Source organism: Lycorma delicatula, chromosome 11, assembly GCF_047948215.1.
Source record: "Lycorma delicatula isolate Av1 chromosome 11, ASM4794821v1, whole genome shotgun sequence".
NCBI classification, from domain to species: domain Eukaryota; kingdom Metazoa; phylum Arthropoda; class Insecta; order Hemiptera; family Fulgoridae; genus Lycorma; species Lycorma delicatula.
In genome coordinates, this window is record NC_134465.1 from 40,628,967 (window position 1) to 40,656,423 (window position 27,457).

At 33.3% G+C, this 27,457-nt stretch overlaps 1 protein-coding gene across 2 annotated transcripts in view; it reads right to left on the minus strand.

The window, feature by feature from the left end:
• Positions 1–27,457, minus strand: part of Cht5 (Chitinase 5) — an 80,687-nt gene that overhangs the window by 44,917 nt on the left and 8,313 nt on the right. Inside the window, exons 1-2 of one of the 2 annotated variants that reach the window (XM_075378113.1) lie at positions 7,742–8,019; positions 1,062–1,201 (exon numbers count right to left, since the gene is read on the minus strand). In XM_075378113.1, the coding sequence (XP_075234228.1) occupies positions 1,062–1,201; positions 7,742–7,746 (145 nt within the window). In that variant the 5' untranslated portion in view covers positions 7,747–8,019. Of the gene's footprint in view, positions 1–1,061; positions 1,202–7,741; positions 8,020–27,457 lie in introns of those variants that run through there. The other variant, XM_075378114.1, reaches the window with a different exon arrangement.

Consider the following 27,457-nt stretch of genomic DNA (forward strand, 5'->3'; position numbering starts at 1 on the left):
AGTGTCGCTTTATATAGAAGTGAAACTTGGACGATCGGAGTATGTGAGAAGAAAAGATTAGAAGTTTTTGAAATGTGGTGCTATAGGAGAACGTTAAAAATCAAATGGGTGGATAAAGTGACAAATGAAGAGGTGTTGCGGCAAATAGATGAAGAAAGAAGCATTTGGAAATTATACTTAAAAGAAGAGAAAGACTTATCGGCCACATATTAAGGCATCCTGGAATAGTCGCTTTAATATTGGAGGGACAGGTAGAAGGAAAAAATTATGTAGGCAGGCAACGTTTGGAATACGTAAAACAAATTGTTATGGATGTAGGGTGTATACCAAAATGAAACGACTAGCACTAGGTAGGGAATCTTGGACAGCTGCATCAAACCAGTCAATCGTCATTTGTTGTGCAGGATTTTCAGATTTTTGTGTTTAATTTTGAAAAATTTTATTTTATTTTTATTACCTTTAATTGTATAATTTTTTCACAATTAAATTCTCTAAAAAGTTTGTCTTATAAATTTTATTTGATTATCTACTATTTAGCAAGTAAATTTATGCCGAAAAAGTTTTTGACTACAATTTATTGGATTTTACAACAGATTTTTGGAAACTACTGGAAATAAACAGTCGGATTTTTTGTTAAATTTTTCTTTTTAAATTACAAAACCAGTAATTGTATAATTCCTCTATACCTTTTTTTTAATTTCAAATTCTTTTTCGCAGTAATTGTTCATATCCATCATTATCTAATACAAGAGGAGATTCCTGAGTCTTTAAAATTTTTATTTAAGTGATACTAACAGAATTAACGACACTAAAAATATTATTAATCAGCGCAAAAACTTATGTTTCCATTAAAGTGCTGTTTAGTAAAGCGATAAAAAATATTTGAATGAAAATTCTAATTGGTAAAATGAAATATCCCAATAATTCGTTCTTTTTTTATCAAAATTCTCGTTATAAAATTTCCATTGTCGCTAATCGTTTTACATATTAAATAGATTGTTTACGCTGTAATTTATCGATAAAAAAAATAATAAACGATAGTAAAAATGTAATCGACTTACCTGTTTGTGCATCGGCCGATAGTGAAAATGTTACGGTAAAAAAGAAGAGAAAACATAAAGGGAAAGCGAACGTAATTTCTTTAAATACTTTCGGTATAGAAGATGAGATGAACATCGTACTCGCTCTGTTCGAGTTGTACCTGAAACCGTTTAAAAATAATAAGTAAATGAATAAATGAAAAGTATAACACTCGATTCGTGCAAGAAATAAATAAAAATGAATGGAATTTCACTGGCGCTTTGTTTTGTTTGGAATTCTCTTTGTTATTTTAATTTTAATCTTTTTTATTATAATTTTTTTCTTAAGCGTATAAAAAGTAGAGAAAGTAGAGGTATTATAATGTTATTTTGATTAATTTTATGCGTTTCAAATATTACTTTTTTCTAAATATTATTGGAGAAACGATCTTTTTAAATTACGATTCCATATCGTCCAGTTTTGGGCTTAATTACGGCTGTCCCAGATGTTTCAATTATGTCTATTAATCACGCGGTGATGGGGCATTAAAAGAATGAGCTGCTTTTTTAAACTGGAGCACTTGTCATTTCATCATACGTGCGCGTGTTTATAATACACGATACTATGCGACTGCATCGCTATGATTTCATATAGCGATTTTTTTGAAATTTATTTCTTTTTATGGTAGTTGTACCGAATTAATATTACGATAAGGTTTTATTTACTTCTTAGAATTCGGCCGCGAATTTTTTTTTCCTTTAATTATTCAGTGTTTGTCTATAGTAGAAACAATGTACTCATTATAAAATACGAAAAATGTTTCAATTTTTATTTCTTTTCATCCTAACATGATTTGACAAAATTCATCCATAACAATGATTTATAAAGAATATTTTTTTTTTGCCTTAAGTCACATGGTTATCAAAACATAAGTGTAAAACGATTTTTTTAAAAGAAAAAACTAAAAAATTCTTTACTTTTAACAGTAGGTTGGTTTATTACCTGTTAACTTTCTGATACGCCTCATTTAACGGCAAAAAAAAATTCGGGTCAATAAACTGAAAATGTCAAATTTTAAACAGTTGAATATTTACGAATGAAGGTAATTTATAAAAAGTTTTTTATATTTTTGAAATTTTTTAATAAAAAAATTCTTCGGTTTATTATTTGCAGTTCTATTTCTGATGTCTATTTTATAAAATTAAAATAAAAACTGCACGTGTAAAACTTTCATATATTCAATAATATCTTATTTAGTTAGTATTCTATGATATCCCATCAAATATCCGATCCCATCAAATATCCCATCAAATATTTTACTTTCCCGTCTAGAAAGCGCTATAGTAGAGTTATAGCTGTAGAAAGGAAAGTATTGTATTCGATCCGATCTGGGCATTCGCGGTTTTTACCGGATCTTGACGTTTTATCATCTAAGGAACCCAAAAAACCGGATGAAAATTTTCCGGATGTTAATGTATGTACGTGTGTGTGTTCAGTATCGATCTTTAATTCACCTTATATCTCTAGAATTACTGGACCGATTTTGACCAAACTTGGTCAGATTACTTTTATATATGGGACATTGATGTCGTTAAATTTTCAACTTAAAAGGTGAACTTGGTGAGGCTGTAGAGCAAGAAGACCATCAGTATCTCGAGATTTCACCCGATTAAGGTCGTATTTTTTCTTAGGCGCATTTTTAACGATTAAAAAATAACAATATTTGCAAATAAAACCTTATGAAAACTCGCGCCCTCACCGCAATAAATGCTATTGTAGTCCTCTGCTTTGTTGTGACGTCACAGGTGAGCGTTAGAATTAAATAAATGAATAATATTTAAAGTATAAAAAAATAACTCGGTCTGGCTGAGTCTGGAACTCGATCGACTCGGACTCGGTGCGTTAAGCCTCGCGACTGCACTGATCTGCCGACCGTACGAGCGAAAGGTTGTTCAATGTAAGTTGTGAAATTACATCAGTCTAGTTAGTGTCGACCGCTAGTGCCGCTACACCCGTAGAAATTAATACGGTTTGCACGCGCGCTTTAGTTAGAATCATTGAATTAATGGTACTTACTACGTATTAACGCCACCGCAGCTACAGCTTCATTTAAAAACAATCAATCAGAGTCAATCGGAGTCAATCACAGTCAAACAGTCAATCGTAGTGTTAATTAACAGGAGTGTTTTGATTATTTAAATAATAAATAATTGCAATAATTACTGAATTTATTAAATAAATACTAAAAAAATTACGGTGTTAATTAGTCAAGGTTAGCGAGCGAAGCAAGCGTAGGTTAAGTTTGGTTAAATTATATTTATAAAATAAATAAAGAGACTGTTTTGAATCTATGTTAAACTCTATATCCGCCCATTTTCCACCGAAATCCGATTGACTACTTTGTTTTAAAATAAAGCTGTAGCTGCGTTAATACGTAAGTACCAATTAAGTAAACGAAAAAATATTATATTTAAATAAAACGATAAATATTTTTAATTAGTATGCGTGTGTATGTGTGTGTAAGCCGTGCATCAGAAACAACCCACAGTTGTCCGCTTTTTTACAAAAATGAAAGTTACGATACCAAATTCACTGTTGTAATTTGAATATTTCTTATGAAACCAAAACACATCATTACATCGGTATTTTATGTAGAAAAGTTTGTAAAATAATTTTATTTAGAGACATTTTATCGTTTAACATTTTTTCAATATTTTATATTTCCATTAGGATTATCGTAATCGATTTGAGTGTCGTTTCAGTGCCGTAGTTTTGAGAATAGAGGTACTTACTAAACGTGTCGACTAGGAATGTTAGAGTGACATTGGTAGGAAGGCCAGAAAACAACATTGAAATAAAATTTTATCGTTTTCTGAAAAACCTTGAAAAACGATAAGCTTTAGGATGAGGAAATAAGAATATGCGAAAAAATAATGAAAATTATCTACTATTCTACGCGTTTCCCTCTAGATAAATAAATGAATAATTGGAAAGTTTAAACGGGAATCAGTCTGTCTAATAATTTCTTAATAAACGACGGCTGGTATATTATTTAGTAAAGGTAATAAATAATTATCAGTAAATAAATCAGTATTTTTGCATGTTATTAATTACCGATCGTAGACCAAAACCAAATAATAATTTTACCCGATAAAATATGTTTGACGTTTAAAATTATTTATATTCAAGTTTTTATATAAAGTATTGGATATCGGAACCCTTAAATAACTTTTTACCCGTAAACATAGAAAAATGAAAATTGCCGTACGTTACCTTCTCAAAAAGATCTATTTTACAATATGAGACCGTCTCACCCCATGCACTCTCGGGAGAACATTCCAGCCCCGTAGGGGAAGAAACTCGCCTTGTGACGCTTCCGGTAGCCACACCTCTCCCGTTCCTAGCCCTTTGTGAACTTTAACGGGAGCCCACGGGGGAACAACTCAAAACTTTTTAATGGAAAAGGTTACGAAACGCATACAAATGAAAAAAATTTGACGTAAAACACTTTTAGCTATGACGACCTTAAACAAAATAGGGACAATTTATATTTTTCACAGTTAGTTTTAAATATATATTTTTGTTTAGTTATTTAAACGATTGAACTGTACAAAGAAATTTAATTATCTAAAATTGATGAAGATTAAAATAGAGTATAAGAAAATTCGTAACCGGTTATAGAAAGTTTAGTCGGTGCTAGTAATTACTTTATCGTGTTAACATCGACTGAAAAATGTGTACTAGTGCTAACATTATATCTAATAATCATTATATTATATCTCCCTTCATTTGTATACAACAGCCGTAGAAAAAAAAAAGTTGATCGATCGACTGAATCGAGGTCTTTTTTTAACTTGATCTGTTCGAATTTTGTTTTTTTTTTATGGGTACGGGGCAAACATGATTTTCGATTTTTATGAAAAGCGACTAAGAAAATAGTTTTCAACCTTTATTACAGAGACAGAGAATAATATTTTAGATGTTTTAAAATATTAAGTTATTTTTTTTTTTGTTCAAATAACATCTATTGAGGCGATTCATTTGCAATTTCATTGAAAATTTGTGTTATTTAAAGGGGTTTTAACCGCGTACCTGTATTCTATTGTCAGTTTCATTCATTTTTAATTTTAGTTTGTAACACAGCGGTCACGTAATAATAGTAATTAGTATTTCAACGGCAAACACAGATTATTCAATCGATTGTCATAGGAAGCCTTAATTGTACAGCATTAAAACATTTTTTTTTGTTACGTCATCTGGGCTTTTATGTTAAATTATTTCACGTCTATTGTCCTTATCAATATACTTCTGTAACCTTGTTTTTGAATAGCTAGTATATATTTACACCGATTCTTGTTTATAGCTATAAGTATGTATGTTAAACTATTTCAATTATTAATCGATCATCATTGGTATGTAGACTGTATGTAATTTTTATATATATATATATATATATATATATACACACACACACACACACACACACACACACACACACAACGTGTCCCACGATTATGCTTTTGATTTAGTATCGCTCGCCCGTTCCTACAGCGATTCTATTGAAACTTTACAGACATTTTAACGAAGCTTCTAAAACTGTTGTGAAAATGTCAGCCTTCTAAGATTTATAGAAACAAAACGGCGGTTTTAAATTAAAATATCGATTTCATATAAACCACATTTTTTATTCGTTACAAAATATCCAGTAAAAATGATTAAAAACGGATGATAATTAGAAGTAGAATAATTAAACAGTTAGATAATTAGTCGCGGTTATGACTAATTATAAACTTATTTTATTCAATTGGAACAGCTATTTAACGATAGATCATCTGGTTTTAATCTTTTTTTAACGGCTATTTTGTAATTAATAAACCATAGATAAATATTACATATATTAAAAAATCCCTTTCGGCACGCCGGAAGACGTAGGTAAATTTAACTGGTGCTAAGTAGGGGATAAAAAAGATTTCCACCTTAAAGTTAAAAAAAATTTCAATTTACTCAATACGACAACGGTTGCATGTAACAAAAAAGTTTTACATGTTTAGCATACAAGCCCCCATCTTCTTACAATTCCAGCAACATTTCGTCATCGCTTGCCGTAACGGTTGGTCACATAAAAAATTGTTTTAGACAAACGTCTTAGGTAATGTTTAGAATACTAACGACCACTTTTAACCGATTCGATACTGTGCCAATTAACGGAGGTACGATTTTTTTTGTCTTCGAGACTATTTTTTCCACCCCCTGGGCCGGTTGGTGATTTAAAAAAAATTTACTTAGACAGGTTTTAGGTCCTTATCCAAAGAATATTAGGAACTTTAAACGAATTCGATATTTTACTTAATATGAAAGTTATAGCAATATATTTTTTTTCGAAAAAGCCCCCCATTTTCACCTCCATGGTTCAATTTTTCCCATTAACGAATTCGACCGAGATTTTGGGTCGTTATGTATGAATTTGAAAGTGATTGGCGCAAAATTACGGCAGTTATCGTGTCTACAACAAAGTGTAATATATGTATATAAACCTCTGAACTGACGATGGTTTTGGAGTCTGGGGGTGTGAAACGCGTAGATATGTCGAAAGTTTTCGGAAGTCGAATCATGGTACCCATTACAATAGAAGGTAGATTTCATAAAAACATGACTGCCAAAATAAAAAGATTACTGACAAACATTGCTCTTTAACGTTAGATAATTACTGATATAGGATAATTAAACAGCGTACGGGTACAATTTTGTATATAGTGTAATTCTTTTTTCCAGTTTATTTAAAACAATATATATATATTATATTCATATAGCCTATGACACTCCCGGAAACTTAAGGATTCCAACGCGGGGTCATACATCTAAATCGGTTCGGCGGTTGAGCTGCTACGATGGAACATATATACACCCTAAATATATTACATTCCTTTTTGGGAAGTCGTGTAAAAATGTTGTTTTTCAGAAACTGATGTTTTTATTTGAATGCGGCCATTTCTTTTTATACATCCTAGAAGGTTTAATTTTAACAGAACATTTTTAGAACTTTCGTTAAAAGCTCTGTAAACTTTCAATAGAATCAGTGGAAGAACGGACTAGTGATATAGTAAATAGAAATTTTTTTTTTTTAATAAATGATAAAGTAATAACAATAAATAAACAGTTCTTACGAAAGGTTATTTTAAAAAAGTGTGTATTTTTTAATATCTTTTAAAAACTGTTTTTTTGAATTAAAAACTGTGTTAAAAGTAAAAGTTTTATATTTTATATGAATTATTTATTCATAAATTATTTTAAAAAATACTTATAAATTATGATTTTTTAATTTTTAACTATTATTATATTTTTTAACCACTTTTACTGATTTTTATGTTCTAATTCCCCCGCTATTACGCCCTGATGATGATTGTTTAGAATCGAAATGGCGAAGTAGTTTTTGACGTTAAATAAATTTTTTTAAAGTGTTTTTTTGAGCATCTTCTTTATTTCAATTTGTGCGAAATATAAAATATAAAATACCGTACGATATTTTTCTTTTTTTTTTCATTATTGCGAATAATATTTCAATAAAATCATCTAAGAATATTGTAAAAACTATTATAAAAGTAAAGTAATTAGTTAATTTGCTAAAAATTTATTGATGTAACGATTTTAAATAAATTTTCTACGCTGTATATAAAAATATTTTAAGTTAGTATTAAAGTAAAAAAGTTAATTAAATTCTTACCGCATAAGAAGTAGTGTAAAAAGATGTTTGCTAATAGTTTTTGTCGAATTTCACGCCGGACTTTTTTTCTAAATGATTGCTGCTGTAGCGAGTTAAATAATTATATATTAAAAAACAAAAACGATAATTTATTTATATTTAAATTAATTCATAATCTGCGTATCGTATCGTTTTAAATCTCGATTAGCAGTAAACAAACACGGCTGTCGTTTACTCGTGAAGGTAAATGAACGCACTACAGTTAGCGAACCGGGTATTACAGTCTGTTATACTGCTCTGTAAGGTGTGTAGTGTGTTTAGAATTTACCGGTCGAACTATAAATAAATAAATAAATAAAATAATATATGGTAACATCGACGACGACGATGATGATGATGATGACAAAGATAGAAGGAAGAAAGGTGGTCCTTGTCTTCAAATCCGGTCGACCGTACCTCTTTCCCTCCCACCCTTATAGCTAATCTAACGAAGAACTTGCGGGGGAGGTAATGAATGCGGTAGGGTTTAGGTCGTTTCACGCCGCCTTATTTATCGCATTACGTTCGGCTTACTCGATTCTAGACGACATTGCACTAACGAACGCGTCTGTTTTGTTATACAAGTGTTTCGGTTTTGTCAAAGGAGGACTGCCTCCTGGCAGGCTTTCAGTCCACCGACCTCTTCTGGTATTGTAACCTTATCCTTCGTCCACTGCAAACAACAAAACAACCGATCGCGTCTCTCTCACACTCTCTTACTATTTTGCATGTATCCGTTTCATTTTATCGTCGTAACGGTTATATTAAATTAAAAGGCGGGTGGATATCTTGTTCTTGTTTATTTATTATCTTTTTATACTCTTAATTATCTTAACATTTTATGCGTTGTGATTGCTTTTTTAGTTGAAAGCGGTTGCGATAGGTCGATGGTTTCTTAATTAACCTCGTTAATAAAGTTATATCCTTATATTACGGGCATATTTATTTAAATTAGCAAAAATTGTATCGGTTTTTATTTTTACACGGAAAGAAAATACTTAACATTTTATTTGTGAAGAATAAAATTTATATTCTATTAATTCAACTTTTTTTGAATTATCAGTAATTTTATTGATTTTAGTAGACTTTTTTTCATCGGCAAGTCTATTTACGGCATACCCAAAAAATCCAGCGTGTTTTACACTCAAAATTTGAGTTTGATAACGATATCAAACTACTGTACGTTTCTGATTCTCACCTTTAAAAAAAAATTCGTGAAAAAATCATACCTTTTGATCTGTAATTTCTTCTTTTTTTCTTTTTTCCTATTTAACCTCCGGTAACTACCGTTCAGATAATACTTCAGAGGTTGATATGTATGATTGTAAATGAAGTGTAGTCTTGTACATTCTTAGATCGACCATTCCTGAGATATGTAATTAATTGAAACCCAACTCTACCATAAGAACACCGGCATCCACGATCTAGTATTCAAATCCGTGTAAAAATAACTGGTTTTACTAGGACTTGAACGCTGGAACTATCGATTTCCAAATCAGCTGATTTGGGAAGACGGGTTCACCACTAGACTAACTCGGTGGGTTTGATCTGTAATTTGGATGTCCATGATATAACGCTGAAAAAAAAAAAGTGAAATTATTCGCTAGTCGTTAATTTAAAGACAAACCTTTTCAGAATACGTGTCCTTATACGGAATGATATTAAGTATGGAAACGACGACGTGTATCAAAACTGAGTAATACTAGAAGGTAAAAACAAATGCCGATCTATATAGTTACAAAATTACTACACTACTTTATGATGTATGAAATTTTTTTTTATCGTCTTTGATCCGATGCTTTAGAAAATAATTAGCTGATTAATAAGTATCGCTTGATTTTTACATTCCTGTCTAATTAGGGATATAGCTCTAGAAGGAAAAATATTGTAATCTGTCCAATTTGGGCGTATGTGGTTTTCACCGGATCTTGACGTTTTAACATCTAAGAAATCCAAAAAGCCGAATAGAAATTTTCCTAATGTTAATGTTCGTATGTACGCTTATGTGTTCGGTGTCGGCCTCTAAATCACCTTACATTTTTGGAACTATCGGACCGATTTCGGTCAGATTCTACTATACATGGGGCATTAATACCGCTAAATTTTCAAATTCAAAAGTCAAGGGGGTGAGGCTTGTGACTTAAGATCATATTTTTATAAAATAACAATAAGAATATTAAAAAATAACAATATTTGCAAAAACGTTTTTGCAAAATCGCATCCCCTTCCAAAAAAATACTGTTGTAGTCGTCTGCTGTTATGATGTCACAGGTGAACGGTAGAATTAAATAAATGAATAATATTTGAAATGTAAAAAATTAACTTGGTATGACCGGGCCTCGAACTCGATTGCCCGGTTGAATTCAGTACCCGGTGCGTTAATTCTCGCGGCTACACCGACCTGCCGACCGTATAGGTGAAATTTGTTTTATGTAAGTCGTGAAACTACATTAGTTAGTGCCGACCGTCGCCGCTAGTACCGCCACACCACGCGAATTGAATACGGTATGCCGCGAGCATTAGTTAGAAACATTGTATTAAATAAACTAAAAATTATTATATTTAAATGAAATTATATATATGTTAAATTAAGTTGTGTATGTAAGCCGTGCATTAGAAACAACTTACAGTTGCAGGACTTTCCCGGAAAGCGGCTTTATCTGTGTGACGGGAAAGTCCTACAACTGTATTGTCATCTTTTTTGTTGACAGGTGAATTGCGGGCTTGTATTCCATCTGTCATTTTGACTCCGGTTCATAATGGTGAATCCACATCTTATCTTCCTGTTGATACGGGTTTTTCAGCTCGTGAACATGCAAGGACTTGTTTCCTTACGGTGATTTTTCGACTCTTTTGGAACCAGTCTTACGCCTGTTCTACTTTACTCGAGCTCATAGGTGATTACGAACTGTACCGACTAAAATCTCGACTGTAATCCGTCGGTCTTCCTGGATAAGAGGGTCCTATGCTAGTTTACAAGGGCTGGAGATGAAACTTCAATAGGATGTCCAGAACGGTGCTTGTCAGTCACGAAGTTCGATCGTCTTTAAATTTTGCTTCCCTCTTGTAGAATTTTCTGCGGTTCGTATAACTTTGTCCGTATAGTTTTGTCGTACGAGAATAAATTTTAACCGGTTTTTTACTATCGGAAAACAAAAAAAAACCGGATCGCTACACGCTCTTCAACTAATTCAGAAGGTTCAAGAGGATGTAGAATTAGATTTTGTAAGAACACATTTTACTAAAACGGTCGACGAAAAGTCATCACAGGGTTACCGACTTCGCTCTGAAAGTACCGTAACCATCTTACTGACTGTTTTCCCTTCGCAGCTGTTTGTGCCTTTAATTATTAAACGACCCTCACATACATATAACTATTTATTCGTATAAATATCGATCCGGAAACACTTTGTTTTCACTTACAGCTTGCGAAAAATTTTGCCTTAATTGCTACTCCAAATATAACATAAAGCCGCACTGAAACTCTTGAAATTTAAATTATGCGGTAGATTTGACCGTTTCATCCCGTAACTGTACCGTTAGTATTTTTTTTTTAATTTCCTTTTGAAAATTATTGTAAAATACAAATCATCGATATGATAAAACTCAATTTTTTAAGTTTGACGTAAAACTTCTTTAAATTGTCAGTAATTAAATAGAATTTTGTTAGAGATTTTAATTTTGAAAAAATTAAAATTGTCTTAACTTCAACCGAGCGTGGAAGAGAATTTAAGAAATTTGAACTTTATTAAAAACAACACGGTTAAAACTGAATTGTAATTCAACTTGAAGTAGAAATCATTTCCGATAGGAAAATAACAAATGTAACTATTAAGTTCTTGAATTTAAGTACGGCTTTATTTTACTCTGAGTAGAAATCGGAGCGAAATCAGTGCCACATTTTTCGCATGCTATTACATGAAACATAGCATTTCCAATCCCGTGTTTTTATTAATTTTTGTTTGTAGAACATATCTGTAATTTTTTTCTTGCAAAAGTTATTTAAATTTCATATTGCGAGAATTGTAGTTCCATAAACGTAAACCGTGATTGCAATCCGACGTCGTTTACGTAAGGTAGAGGTGTTGGAAAAACTTTGTTTACTGTGAGTATGACAGCGTTTTTATTTATAAACTTCTGATCGGGTCTTGTCGGGTAAGCGTCGTTATTTAATTAAATGTGAAAATAGGTAAACCGATTTTCTTAAATTCATTTATTAAAGCTGTCATAATGTATCTTCTTTTTCGATATCTGTAGAATTTGGAGTTAAAATATTATATAATCTGTGAAAAGTCGTTGTTATATTCTATTAATGGAGCGATACTAATATATGGGCAAAAAAAAAAATCAAATTATAACTTACTCCCCGTCTCAAAATGTATTTTTTTTAAGTTTCCGGATATTTTTATTTTTTATATCGGGTTAAAATCTAAGTAACAAAAGTGGCAGGCGATATTACGTTAATGTTTTTTAGTATTTTTCTACTCGCACGTAAAGTCGTAGCAGCCGTAAATAACTTTTCTGCAACAAACAAAATAAATAAATAAAAATCTGATGTGGACACCAAACGACTTCTTTCTACGCCTATTAAATCAAATATACGCATTTTTAAACGTACAAAAATTTTATTTCACTAAAAAGTTGTGATTTATATATTTTTTTTATATTGTTATCAGTGGCGGCTAGTAGCTAAAGTTAGCGGAGGTGATGCTCCAGAAAATCTTAATCTGGACCTTTTCAAGGCCGTGGTTAAAGTTTTCTGTAAAATAGAAGAACCGAAAAAAATGAATCAAATAAAATAGTTGGTAGCAGGATAATAATCTAATTCTACACTTTATCACGTTCAAGAATACGGTACACGGTTTAAGAGTCATCCAAACCAAATTATACAGGTGATGAAACTCATAGTCTCAGAATGTCATGAAAAATTTGTTATTTGTTCAATTTGCCACCCTTATTAACCATGTCAAATCTTATAAATACTTTTTAAGTTATTCATTTTTTAAATTTGTTAAAAAATACGTTATTGTTCTTCCGATGCTTTTAGCAATTGTGATGATATTTTTTTTTTGTTTAACCTCCGGGTCCACTGTTAGGCATGCTTCAGAGGTGAGATGAATGATTTGTAGCGCGTGTGAAAATGCTATGCCTGACGGAGATTCGAACCCGGGGCGTCTCGGATGAAAGGCCGAGACGCTACCACTCGCGCCACGGAGGCCGGAAATGTGACGATGATTTAGTAAAAAAACTCATACCTTTCTCAATTTTCATTATATCACAAAGATTTTCTGAAAAATGTACAGAATAAGGTAAACATGCATTTAGCAATTCATCTCTTAATCGGTAGAAAAGGAATTTAGCAGATGAATCTTCTATTGCATTGACAAAAGAAATTGAACAAAAACTAAAGGATATGGACAGACTAATAGACTTAATGAAAGTAAATATTAATGTTACTACTTCACAAAGAGAAAAAAAATACAAAACAAAATTACAAAAATATATTTGATTATATATAAAAAAATATTTTTTAAAAAAGCCTTTATTTAACTAATATTAATATTAACTTTAATAAAAAAAGGAAACAACTTAGAAAAATCCTCTAAAAAGTAAAAAAAAAGAATTAAATCAAATTGAGAATTTTAAACAAAAAAATATAATATATTAACAAATATAAAAATGCACTGAAAAGTAAAAAATAAATATCTAATGAATAACCAATAAGTAAATGTAATAATTATTAAATTTTTAAAATTAAAAGTAATGAAAATATTTAGTTAAATAAAAGCGTGGCGCAGTTTTTAAGCTTGTTAAAAGCTTTTACCAAAGCGGTCAATACTCTTGAGTCATGCCAGGAGCTAAAGATTAAATTAGCATTTCTAAAAATGAATATATGCAAAAAGTGCTGTTAGGAAATTCGGATGAGCTGTACTCCGCTTTCAAGTTTGAACAACCAGGTCTTAAAATTGTACTGTCCAAGTTCTCTATGATCCGACCAAAATGGTGTGTATTAGCCGGTACACATTTTGTTTGCGTCTGTACTATTCATCAAAATGTTTCACTATTGCTTTACTCTTGTTCAGTTAAAGAAAACCGCAATGGACTTATTGAGAAGTTAGTATACTGAAGAGAAAACAGAGAATGTACGTTACGGCACTGCTCAAACTGCCCTTTAAACAATTTAAAAATCCTTCATTTTGGAGAAATCAGAGTGGGATCCCAATGATGAGGTGACATATTCAGCTTGGATATCTACTGACAGAACTCAACAGGTGCAGTTCACCGTAACGTTAGAAGAATATCTAGAATCTAGTTGAAGGCCGATAAAAACTAATACCTCAATCTTTCGTTCGTTATAAAATCTGAGGCCAGATATTTGAAAAAAAATCAAAAAGCAATCTGAAAGCAGATGAAGCCATTGTTATTATTGATGTTAGTGAAAACTATTTTAAGAAACTCAAGGGACAGCTGTTCTCTTCATCCAGTTGTGATTTACACACGTCAACGCAACAACGAAAACCTAGTAATTTCTAGTTTGTGCATAGTGTCTGATGACTTGGAGCATGATGTACCGTATACCGTGTAAAAAAAGTAACTCGGTCCGGCCGGGTCTCATACCCGATCACCCGGGGTCGACTCCGTATCTGGTGCGTTAAACCTCGCGGCTACATCAGTCTGCTGACCTTACAAGCGAAATTTGTACTAGTAAGTTGTGAAATTACATTGCTTTAGTTAGTACCGACTGTCGCCACTAATACCGCCATATCCACGCGAATTAAATACGGTATGCACGCGCGCTTTAGTTAGAATAATTGAATTAAATAAACGAAAATGTATTATATTTAAGTAAACTGACAAATATTTTAAATTAAGTTTTGTGTGTAAGCCGTGCATCAAAAGCAACTGTGTTGTCAACTTTTTTGTTAAGTTACTTATTACTAAATTTGAACAGTTCTTGTTTTATAATTTTCATCCTGGAAACAAAAATAAAAAAAATAAAAATTTTCTGTCCTCTGTTCTTTCCTCTGCAGAGGATGTAAATGGATCCATAATACAGAAAAAAAATCATTTTCCGTTTTTCTTACCGTTCTGAAAAATTGCGTATAATGAAATCGCAAGCAGCCCGATTGTATATACCGTTGATTCCCAAAGTGGTCCAGGTGGACCCCCAGGGGTCCACCGGAGACTCGACGGGGGTCTACTTTGGCGTGACAAAAAAATTGGGGGTTCACAATTCGTAAGCGGGGGGTCAACGAAAATTCATCTGGTTTCGATAGTGAAGAACTAAAATGTTAGCTTGAGTTTGCGTATCAATCTAGGCAGATAATGTTTTGAGAAGCTCAGCGACTGTAACTTACAATTACAAGGGGACAGTCTCAATTTAATAAAAACAAAGGGTGTAATTTCAGCTTTTCTTGGAAAATTGAAATTTATGAAGCAAAATATTATTCGGCGCGTATTTTTCCCAGTTTTCAAACTTGTCACAGGTAGAATGCCTTGATGAGGATATTCAGACATACGTTCAACATTTAATCGCCCTGCATGATGACTTCAAAATCAAATATGAAGAAATTCTGACGATGGAAATACCACCACGGATCATAAATCCATTTGATGAAACGGAAGTGGAGAATGTGATATTACAAGAGGAACTACTCGAGCTTAGCACTAATGAGGAGCTGAAGGTGAAATGTTTTTGAAAGAGGGTTTCAAAAATTTTTGCTGCAGGCAGAAATACCAGAAAAATATCCTGGACTGTGGGGAAATGCGAGAAAGCTTTTGATAGCGTTTCCCTCGTCATATCTTGTCAAAAAAAGTTTTAGTGTCGTTACAAACCTTTTATCAAAAAAAAGGAGCAGATTCAATATCACAGAACGGGGAGATTTGCACTTATTCCTAACAAAACTGAAGCCAAATATTGATAATTTGCTGTCAATCCATCAAGTACATTCCCCCCATTAAAATTGTAACTATTTTGTGATTGTCATTGTAGAAGTTACATTACGTTATTAATGTTTAATTTTAATTATATTACGACAATTATATTATATTACATTGCAATATGATAACAATAATAATTAATAGCGTAATGATTAAATATTTGAATAAATGCAACACAAAAAAAATATACTATTTTTCTTTTGCTTTTTACCACTCTGAATGGGAAGTTTTCTAAATAAAATAAGTGAGAATTGATTGCTTTCTTGTGCTGTGAGTAGATGTAAAAAATGTAAAGTTGGATGGAAGCATTTTTTTTGATCGGCCAACTTTACTTTTTGATATCCACTCACAGCACAGTCGATCAAAAATTAACCGATCGATTCTCACTTTTTTTTCGGAAGCTGTTAGTTCGTGGAACTCAGCCGTAACGCAAATTTTCATAGTTAGATCTAATCTTTACATTTTCCGTCGACTGGAAATATGGTAGAAATGTAACTGCAGGGGGTCCACCGGAACCAGCAAGATTTTGAAAGTGGTCTATGAGAAAAATAAGTTTGGGAACCTCTGGTATAAACAGAAGGCAATTACAGTTTAATACTTATAAAATATTAAAAGTAAATTTATCAAAAATAAAATCCGAGCAATTTAGTAATCATAATAAATAACGGAAACTAAATATTCTATTTGTTTTTTATTTATATTTATTTAGTTTTTTTATTCAAATTTTATAAAAAAATTAAGATAAATTAAAGATAAAAAAATGTATCTTTAATTTATAGCAGAATAGAAAAAAAGTACTGGGTGAAAGTAGGCTGCTTAATTTTTTTCTAGTTGTAATTAGCATTTCCTTTATATAAATATTTTCAGTTTTGTAATTATGAAGTAACATATAAATATATATATATATATATGAGTGTGTGTGTGTATTTTGTATAATATCCGGTCTTTAAGGTGCGTGTGAGTGTTTAAGGAAATTTCATTCATCCTTATTTGAGAAAAACAGTACAATTATGTAATAGGCTTCTTTACTTAATTTCTTCCTGAAAGGTGTGAAAGTTTTTATAACATTTAATTTAAAATTTTATGTTTCACTTTTAAAATAACTTTTCCTTTATCCTAGAATTTAAAGTTTTAAATAATTTGTTGAATCTAAAAAAAAAGTGAAAACTTAAATAAAACTAAAGTTTGGAAATTTTTTTTTTCATGTGTTGAGGAGTAGTACCATTTATGTACTCCCCACAAGTGGGGGAGTGTCGGACTCGTACGGGTCAGGTTCGGCTAGATGTTTTATATATATATATATATATACAGAGTCATTCACGGGAACCGGATGTTTTTGAAGTGGGTTGTACTCGGACGTTCTTGGTGGGAGAGGCACGTGGCTGGTGTTTGACGTTTCCTTTGTTCATAGCATTTACATTTTAGTCGTTGAGATGGAGCCGTGGACGCTAGACCAACGCCTGTACGCGTATGACAGTTTTGTGCGAAATGACGAATCCGTAACTGCTGTTCAGCGAGATTTCCGCCGTCAGTTTAATATCCATCGTAATAGAAGTGTTCCTTCTCGTAACACAATATTGCGACGGGTAAACAACCTTTGAACAAGCGGTTCAATATTGAAGAAAAAACCACCGGGTCCCCGACGAACTGCTAGCACTCCGGAGAACATCGAACGAGTAAGGGAAGCCATTGTCAGAAGCCCATGCCGCTCTATTCAGAGGCATTCAGCAGCGCTTCAAATGAGCACAAGTACGGTAAGACAAATTCTGCATACAGACCTGCATTTCCATCCTTACAAGATAGCCGTCGTGCAGCAGTTAAACGAGCAAGATTTCACGCAGCGATTACAATTTTGTCGACAAATGCTTACCGTTTTTGAAGCAAATTAAAATTTGTTATTGTTATTGAGAGCCCATTTTCATCTGAATGGCTTCGTCAACAAACTGAATCGCCGGTATCGGGCAGAAAGAAACCCACATCGGCTTCATGAGAGACCACTTCATAGCCCAAAGGTGACTGTCTGGTGTGCAATAGGAAAGGTCGGTGTTATTGGACTATATTTTTTTGAAGAAAATGACGCTGCCGTAACTGTAACAGCTGATCGTTACATTGCGATGTCGAATACGTTCTTCATCCCTGAGTTACGAAGCCGGGGAATCGATTTTCAAAATGTGTTATTCCAGCAGGATGGAGCTACAGCGCACACAGCGAGGGCAACGATGGCTGTTCTCCGTAACTTGTTTCCGGTACGGATCATTTCCAGATTCGGCGACATTCCTTGGCCCCCTCGGTCCCCCGACTTGAGTAGTTGTGATTTTTTTCTGTGGGGGTTTCTGAAATCGCGTGTGTACGGCAATAAACCGCGTACATTGGAGGACCTAAAGATCGCAATTCGTCATCACGTCACCCAGATTGATGTAGACATGCTGCAAAGAATTGAGGCCAGTTACCGTGAAATGCTACAACAATGTATTGCCCAAAATGGACATCACTTGCCGGACATAATTTTTCTTTCATGAGTAAGCAACAAATGCTTTGATTTAACAAGTGTTTCAGTACCAATAAAACTTTTTTAAAGTAAATATTCAATTTTTTATGATTATTTTTAAAACATCCGATTCCCGTGAATCACCTTGTATATATACGTACAAACGAGAGGTTATCTCTAAAGTAAAGACCGTTTAATGTAAAAAAATTAATACTGAAAACTTTATAAATATTTTTTATTTATTTTAAACTATATACCTTGTACTACTTCTCTATATAATCGCCATCCATTTGTCGTACCGATACACTAGCTGCAATATAGGTACCCTCGTTGTATTCTTCTGCCGCCATTCCATTTAGCCCCTGATTAACAGCATTTTTAAGTTCATAGTCACGCGGGAATTGCTTACAGCTAAAAAATTCTTTTCAATTTCCCAAACAAATGGTATTCAGAAGTAGCTAAGCCCGGATTATGTGGTGAGTGATCGTAAATTTTCCATCCAAATGTTCTCAGTAAATCACGTGTCGGACCCGCAACATGTGGACGTGCATTATCTTGCAGCAGGATGACGCCGTCGGTCAGCCGCCCACATTGCCGATTTTGAATAGCGCGCCGTAACTTACGTAGAGTTTCACAGTAGGCTTCTACATTTATATTCGTTTCACGCGCGATGAAATCAATCTCCAGTATTCAAACCGATCCCAAGATACTGTAATCAGTTTGCGTCCAAATGGCTGTGGCTTGACTTTTATCTATCTGGTTGGTGATTGAGGATGACGCCATTCACTTGACTGCTGTTTTCTCTCTGGCGTGTAATACGAAATCCACGTTTCACAGCCGGTAAAGATTGAATTAAGGAACTCATCGTTTTTATCTGTGTAGATGGCCCACTGAATGTGAAAATAGGAGGAGAAAAGATTATGGAGGTAGAAGAATTTTGTTATTTGGGAAGTAGAATTACTAAAGATGGACGAAGCAGGAGCGATATAAAATGCCGAATAGCACAGGCGAAACGAGCCTTCAGTAAGAAATATAATTTGTTTACATCAAAAATTAATTTAAATGTCAGGAAAAGATTTTTGAAAGTATATGTTTGGAGTGTCGCTTTATATGGAAGTGAAACTTGGACAATCGGAGTATCTGAGAAGAAAAGATTAGAAGCTTTTGAAATGCGGTGTTATAGGAGAATGTTAAAAATCAGATGGGTGGATAAAGTGACAAATGAAGAGGTATTGCGGCAAATAGATGAAGAAAGATGCATTTGGAAAAATATAGTTAAAAGAAGAGACAGACTTATAGGCCACATACTAAGGCATCCTGGAATAGTCGCTTTAATATTGGAAGGACAGGTAGAAGGAAAAAATTGTGTAGGCAGGCCACGTTTGGATATGTAAAACAAATTGTTAGGGATGTAGGATGTAGAGGGTATACTGAAATGAAACGACTAGCACTAGATAGAGAATCTTGGAGAGCTGCATCAAACCAGTCAAATGACTGAAGACAAAAAAAAAACCCAAAAAAATGAACGATCCGCCCGACTCGACGCTGTTATTGATGAAATTATTATCGATGCACTTCAGCGCAATCCAGACGTGAGTACGTCTTTCTAAGCGGATCGGAGTTTCCCATTCGATGGCTTGGAGAATACTTAACCAAAAAAAGTTATATCCTTATCATAAACTGCCGGTTCAACATCTACACCTAGGAGACGGTTCGCTTCGCTTCGAGTTTTACAACTGGTGAAATACAAATCAACTCTATAAGTATGTTCTGTTTACCGACGAGGCAAATTTCGCTCGAGATGGCACCAACAACTTACGCGATAAGCAAATCCTCATGATGTAAATCCTCATGAAACGATGGAAGACGATTTTCAGACCTTCTTCACAATCAGACCTTCTTCACAATCTCTTGGAGAGCTGCATCAAACCAGTCAAATGACTGAAGACAAAAAAAAAAAATAAAAAAAAATATATATATATATATAAAGCTTCGCTTCACTTTAGCTGTATTTTTGATCCCATCGGACAAAGAAGCATCGCTGAATCTATGTTTTTTTTTTAAATGGGATATAATTTTATATTTAAAAAAAATTATTTTTCTTTGTGTAACGTAAAATGAATGTAATCGATCGATCGGGGAGAGAAATTGATTTTTTTTCCGTTTTGAGGTATGAGGAGAACGAATACTATTCACTTAAAATTAAATTTCGATCTATATAATAAAGTTGTGGCTCGAAAATCTGGACCAATTTCATTAAAATTTAGGTATGCCGTAGAATTCTATCTGAAGTTGTGCATATAAGAATTTGATGAGAATTGGTCGAGTCGTTCTTCAGTTATGCTCAATTTAAGATCCTGAACAGTCAATATAATTTAAAGTTATGTGAACTATGTATCGGTGTATTTTTCATACGCGCTTTGTCATAGTGGTAATCCAGTTAAAACTTGATGCTTGTGTATGGGGTCCGTTCGTTATTTTTAATTATTTCATCAAATTACGTTTATAATAATTTAATCTTCTTATAAAGATAAAATACATTTTAATATTAAATAAAAAAAATTATACTAATAATAAAAATTATCTTATAATTTTCTCATTTAATTTATATTTTGTATATTTCTTCCCCAGAAATTTATACAAAATAATTAAACAAAAATATTTTTCTAGAAAAAATAACCAAAGTCGGTCTTCTTGCGCTTAAATTAAAAAAAAAAAAAATCTTCTTTAAATACGTAAATAAATAGGGTCATGAAAGTAAGAATCTGTTTTAATTTTATTACGAGAGATGTGAAGGGTAAATTAAAATTTCTATGCAAATCATTACCGGTTTTCTTCTTTTTTTTAAAATTTATTTTGAATTAAAAATACTTTAAGGAATTTAAGCCTTAGGCCCGTACATAATTTTAAGGTCGATCTTTCTCTTGCTTAATGTCATACGCGTTTGTGGAAGGGAGGAGATATTATTAATACCCCGGTTAATCTTTATTAACATGAATTTATATATGTGCGCACTGCTTCCAGGAAAAAAAGTGTTTATTAAAAACACGAATGAAATAAGATTTTCGCTGATTTCTCTCTCTTGCTGATTTCTTTTTTTTTTATCATTAATTTGGCAGGTCACCAAGAATTAAATTGACAGCTTAACTAGTTTAGTTATCATGTAGAGAGGGGTTAACGAGAGTTTGTTTTTATATAAATTATCATGTGTCTGTGCATGTATATATATTAAAACTGGGGCACAGACTGTTGATAGACAAGGACAAAGATAGCTGAAAAATTGGTTTAACCATTCCGACGTCGATTGTTGGTGCTTTGATGATCCACAGCCCATTAGATTTAAAAGCGATCATGTCAGAACGATTCAACGATGACCCAGTTCGGTTCAGTTATTTATCTTTATTTATTTTATTATACAAATAATATTGCAATACGATTATCTTTGTACATTACAACATGATTTTTCTTGAACTTAAACTTCTGTGTTGCAAACAAGAGAAGGGTTATTTGCGTAACCATAATGAATTTTTTTTTCTAATCTCTTATCATATCTTGTCTTGGTTTTTTATCTGAAGAAATTAATCTACATCTTTTTGATTGAAAAAAATTATTTAAGAAAAAAAGTTCACTTTAGAATCGTTGACGTTATCATCATAATTACATTTGTCCTAAGGCAGGTCCTTGGCCATGACCCATCGGGTTGGGTCTAGTGGTGGACGCGTCTTCCCAAATCAGTTGATTTGGAAGTCGAGAGTTCCAGCGTTCAAGTCCTAGTAAAGCCAGCTATTTTTACACGGATTTGAATACTAGATCGTGGATACCGGTGTTCTTTTGTGGTTGGTGAAAAAAAACAATTTTTTACTTTTTAATACGAGTTGTTTTGGTTTTTTTAAAAGAAAATCATGTATTAAAAAATTTTTTAAATCTACTTATTTCTTTAATTACTCGGCTATATTTTTTTGAATGTAAGATAAACAGATTCATTCGGTCGAAAACCTTAAACTGAATTAGGTTTTATACATATTTTGTTATATGTATATTTTTTTAATTTCTATTCTATGTCTCGTTTGATATTTACCAAATATTTTGTTAACAGTCCGGGAATTTTTCAAGCTGTCAGTCTGTTGTCTGGTTTAATGCACTTTTCTATTCCTTTCTATTTTGGGTTATTTTTTCTAATTTTTTCACATAAAACTTACTTTAATAGAGAATTTTTTATAATAATTGATGAATAAAACATTAGAGAAAACACAGTAACATGCTATTTTATACCCATAATTTTAGACATTCTCCATATTTACATATTTTGCGTATTAAAAATATAAACATTATTGCTTATAATTATAAATTATAAATATAATCCAACCAAAAACCTTCGCTCGCTAACCTTGACTAATAAACAGTAATGTTTTGATTCCCAACAAAAAATCTTTTTTTGAATGTTTCCTTCACTTCATGAGTCAAATCTTACTAATTTTGGTAAAAAGGCAAAATCACTTGTTAAGCAACTAAACGTTTGTGAAATGAACAATTACAAACACATCAGTATCGCATCTTAAGTGCTCTCATAATACAGTGTAATCGTATTTTCTCTTTCTTTGATTTGCGTATAAATCTAGCAATATTTTGCATAGTATTGTAAAAGTACTGAAACTCATTAATTCATTGAAAACTGCAGGCGGGAAGATAACCGTAAAAATCAGCTGATTTGGAAGTCGAGAGTTGCAGCGTTCAAGTCCTAGTAAAGCCAGCTATTTTTACACGGATTTGAATACTAGATCGTGGATACCGGTGTTCTTTGGTGGTTGGGTTTCAATTAACCACACATCTCAGGTATGGTCGAACTGATAATGTACAAGACTACACTTCATTCACACTCATACACATCATCCTCATTCATCCTCTGAAGTATTATCTATACGGTGGTTACCGGAGGCTAAACAGGAAAAAGAAAGAAAGGTCCTTGGCCATAAGCGTCTCCATTTTTCTATAATTTTTACTGCTTTCCATCCTCTTTCCTTTACACCTTCTATTGATCTCTTTAGCTCTGTTTCAATCAATCCTTCTACTCTCACGATATGTATCGGCCGATTAATCTTTTGTTTTGTTTTCATTATGTTTCAACAGAATGTTCAAAAACTGACGCAACCTTATGGGAAATTAAGTAATTTACAATAGTTGTTAAAAGTGGCCCTCCATTATGCAATTCACATAATCGAATAAGACGTTGCACACTCTTAAACACATGTAACGTTTGTTGAGGAATTACAGCGATGCGTCTTTGATTCGGAAACGTGTGAGGATGAGTGTTGTAAGTGACATCCTTAAGGTGTGTATCCCCACAAGAAAAAGTCAGGAAACGATAAATCAGGATACCGAGGAGGCCACAACACCTTCGAAATCACTTATCCGTGTAAACACTGATCCAATAAATTCGTATTGTTGTCGGCTGTATTAGGTAGCAGTTTCCCGCTAAAACCGCGTGTACTCTACCCGGTCTGCAGGTATAGTGTTATACCTGCAGAATCGCTCACTGTTTTATAATGAAATTATTATAAAATCGGAAAACAATTTTGATTTCGGATAGCAAAATATAATACAGCTTTCCAAAAAAATATTTAAAATTTTACGGCAAATAAAAAAGTTGATATAGATAAAATATGGTACGAATATTCAAAATTGAAATTTATAATTCAGAAGAAACTAAACTAGGATTGTTCAAGATTTTTAGCGATACGTTAACCTTTCTCCAAACTAACCCTGAATTATTAACCTTTCCTTCGTACGCGTAAATAACATTAAGGTAACTTTTCAAGCATCCAGCGCAGACTGCGAACGTGGATTTTCGGTTATGAATTTCATAAAAACAAAATATCGAAACAGATTCGAAAATGAACACTCGGTTATAAGAATTAAATTACGTTTAGCCAATGGTCAAAAATATAAATGAAGTTTACGAAGAACGGATTCGATGAGAGACAGAAGACAAGAAGTTCAAAAATGTTAAGAAAAATGTTAATCTAAAATAAAAAAAAGTTACCTAGTCGTTTTTGTTTAAGTATATTTACACATATAACACATTGATTAATTGATAAATATGTAAATAATAGCAATAAAAAAACTTTGCGAAAATTAATTTTTGAAAATTGTTTTGGTTACAATTGATTTTTTTATGCGTATCTTTAAAAAAAATTTAAAGGAAACTTTGGTCACGAATGTAATAAATCAGTTTGCAGCGCCTTTGTTGTGGAAAAGCCCTCTCCATCTGTGAATTTCCGAATATTATCACCGTTTTTGACGCCAAGCAGTATACAATTAACAAATCCAAAAGTCACCGACTCCCAGATAAAACCGTGTCATTGTTTACCGTTATTCGATAAGCGCATTAGAAGCGGTAAGAATTTTGCACTCTAAAAAGATTTCTTTTCTCAGAGATACGTCAACTATTTCTGTTCTAGCCGATCACAACTCGCGCATGAAATTCTACTGAGTTCCAAATCATATCGGAATTTCCCGAATGAGCGCGCCGACTATGCCGGCCTTTATTAGTCGTGCTGTTAAAGATTTTTCCAATTCTCTTATATTAAGCAGGGTGCTATTCACCACCCGCTTATGTGTCCCAACCGCTCACTTGTCAAACTATATCTAGATCGGGGAGGCGCACCCCTTGTTATTAATTACTATAAGTCATTAAAGTTAATAATATAAAAGACAGCAATTTAGGCTGTCACGCCTCGGTTGCTGTATGCCAGCCAATGCCTGTCCACCATTTAAAGCGCTTGGAGCTTGTATCTGGCTGGTGGCCAGCCATTATCTCAGGAAAAACTTCCCACATCGGCGCTATAGGAATCAGTATAACCCAGATTAATTAAAAAACTCTAGCGATGACGGTTGAACTTCGCAACCTCATCGAGAAATTTTCAATTCTACTTAATCCGCTCACGCTGATAGGTAGCTCATTAGGAGCTTTTAGGTAACGAGGTCGTTAAACTGTTTCAGAGGCACAGTAGCCGTATCTTGGCACTGACATTTGGTCTATGCTCTAGGGCGACCGAATGGGGTGGTGGGGGGAGAAATGCCAGTTAACCAAAATTCTCTTATACGGATAATTCGTGTCGAGCGATGCAGCGAATGAAATCCTGATTTCGACGTATGAAACCAAATTAACACGCCGATCAAGCGATATCCCCATACATCTCCGATATAATTGCCGTTTAAGTGTTGATCTCTATCATAGCCTTCTGTTTTATGGCTTTACGTCGTAGATTTAAGACTGCAAAATAATAATGGAAGTATTTCGGGTGAAAACAATAGAATGCTAGATAATAATTTTAGTTTTGTATATAAATAGAGAGATGTGATATTTTATATTTATAAGTTATTAGCTTTTTGTATCTATAATATTTTTTTTTATTACGCCGTTTCATGTCGGTTGTGAAAAGTAATTTTATTTTAGTTGTTGCACGCATTACACACAACTTAATTAAAAATATTTATCATTTTACTTAAATATAATATTTTATCGTTTATTTAATTTAATAATTCTAACTAAAGCGCGCGCGTATACCGTATTTAATTCGCGCGAGTGTGGCGGTACTAGCGGCGACGTTTTCTACTAACTAAGCTAATGATATTTCACAACTTTTTTTTCCCCCCTACATCCCCGAGCCGGACATCCAATTAAGTATACTCGACTCGGGGACGTGTCCTTTCCGGATCTTTTAATTGCCTGCCTCTAATCTCCGACGGAAGAAACCGCTATGCTGTTCCCAGCCTCCCCGCCGGAGATCAGGTCTCGGTCTTTCCTTTTGCCAGCCTCAAACCGACGGCGCAGAAGCCGAAGCCGCCAAAGCGTTTCCGGGAACCCACACCGCCGGCCGGGTCTCGGTCTTTTCATTAATTCACACCTAACGGACCCAAGGAGTCCCCGCTCCATCACGGGAACTCACACACCAGGGCATGTGAGTCCTCAGGAACGGGGGTGTCCTCCCAGCCCTGCTATTAACTAAAACCCTCAGTATCCCAGTCGTCTTGCATCATGTTCTTTTATTCTGAGGTCTGCACTTGCAAAATTATGCCGGTTTGCGGACATACCCAAGAGCCACTCCGAGAGCTGCTCCGGTCGGGTACGCATCAGTCCTGCATTTATACGATGTTCCTTCCATTGTCTGCACACAAAAATAGTGTGTTCGGCATCGTAAACCGCATCGCAGTAACAGGAGATGGGTGACTCTCTCCTGCCAAACCTATGCAGGTATTGTTCAAACCCACCATGTTCCGACATGAGTTGCGTTGTGTGGTAATCTAATTCGCTATGAAAGCGATCTAGCCAAGCATCCAGGTCCGGGATAATTCTTCTGGTCCATGCGGCCACTGCTGAACCCACCATACTTCACAACTTACATAGAACAAATTTCACTCATACGGTCGGAATACCGGTGTAACCGCGAGGCTTACCGCACCAGGTACCGAGTGCCTGTACTGAGTGACGGTCAAGATTCAGTGAAAAATTCATATGCCGAAATTGGACCGATTACAATACTTTCCCTTGTAGAGCTATAGAAGATTTTTTCCCGAAAGTAAAGTGAAACTTAAGTGAAAAGAATTTACAAAAAATAAAAAATGAAAATTTATTCGTAAAAGATATTTTTTACGATTAGTAAACATTACAAAACGTCAACATATATTCAGGTTGATTTTTAAAACGTCTTTTTTAAAGACTTTTTAATTGTATTAATAATGACAAGTTTATTGGTGTTAGAATCGATGTTAAAATAATCAACATGAATATGCGATTCTTGAATAATAATTGGTATCTATCAGACCGTGATAAGATTTTGTGTGGTTTGGTTCGTTTGTTTGTAGATTTATTACAATAGCCAAGGTTCGCCAAAGTCAAGCCAATAAGGAGTAAGTGCTTGATTTGTATTCTGTTTATCACAAATAAACAGGGAAGAATAATTTATAGTCGATTGTCGTTCAACGTTTCAATATATTTGAATAGATGTCCCAAGTATATTCAACGTACAAAAATAAACGTTCTCTTTGTACATTCTTTTATATATTTATTTATTTTCATTCTTTTCCTCTTTCTCATCACGTCTTTTTTTTATCTTCTTACTTTTTCCTTAAATTGTTCTTTTAGAATAGTAATCGTATTTCGATACTTGCGTTCTAATGATTATTTTTGCATATATTTATTTATTTAGAGGTTTCTTATACCATTGTTTAACTGTAAACTTGAAAGGTTATTACGAATTATTGTTCTG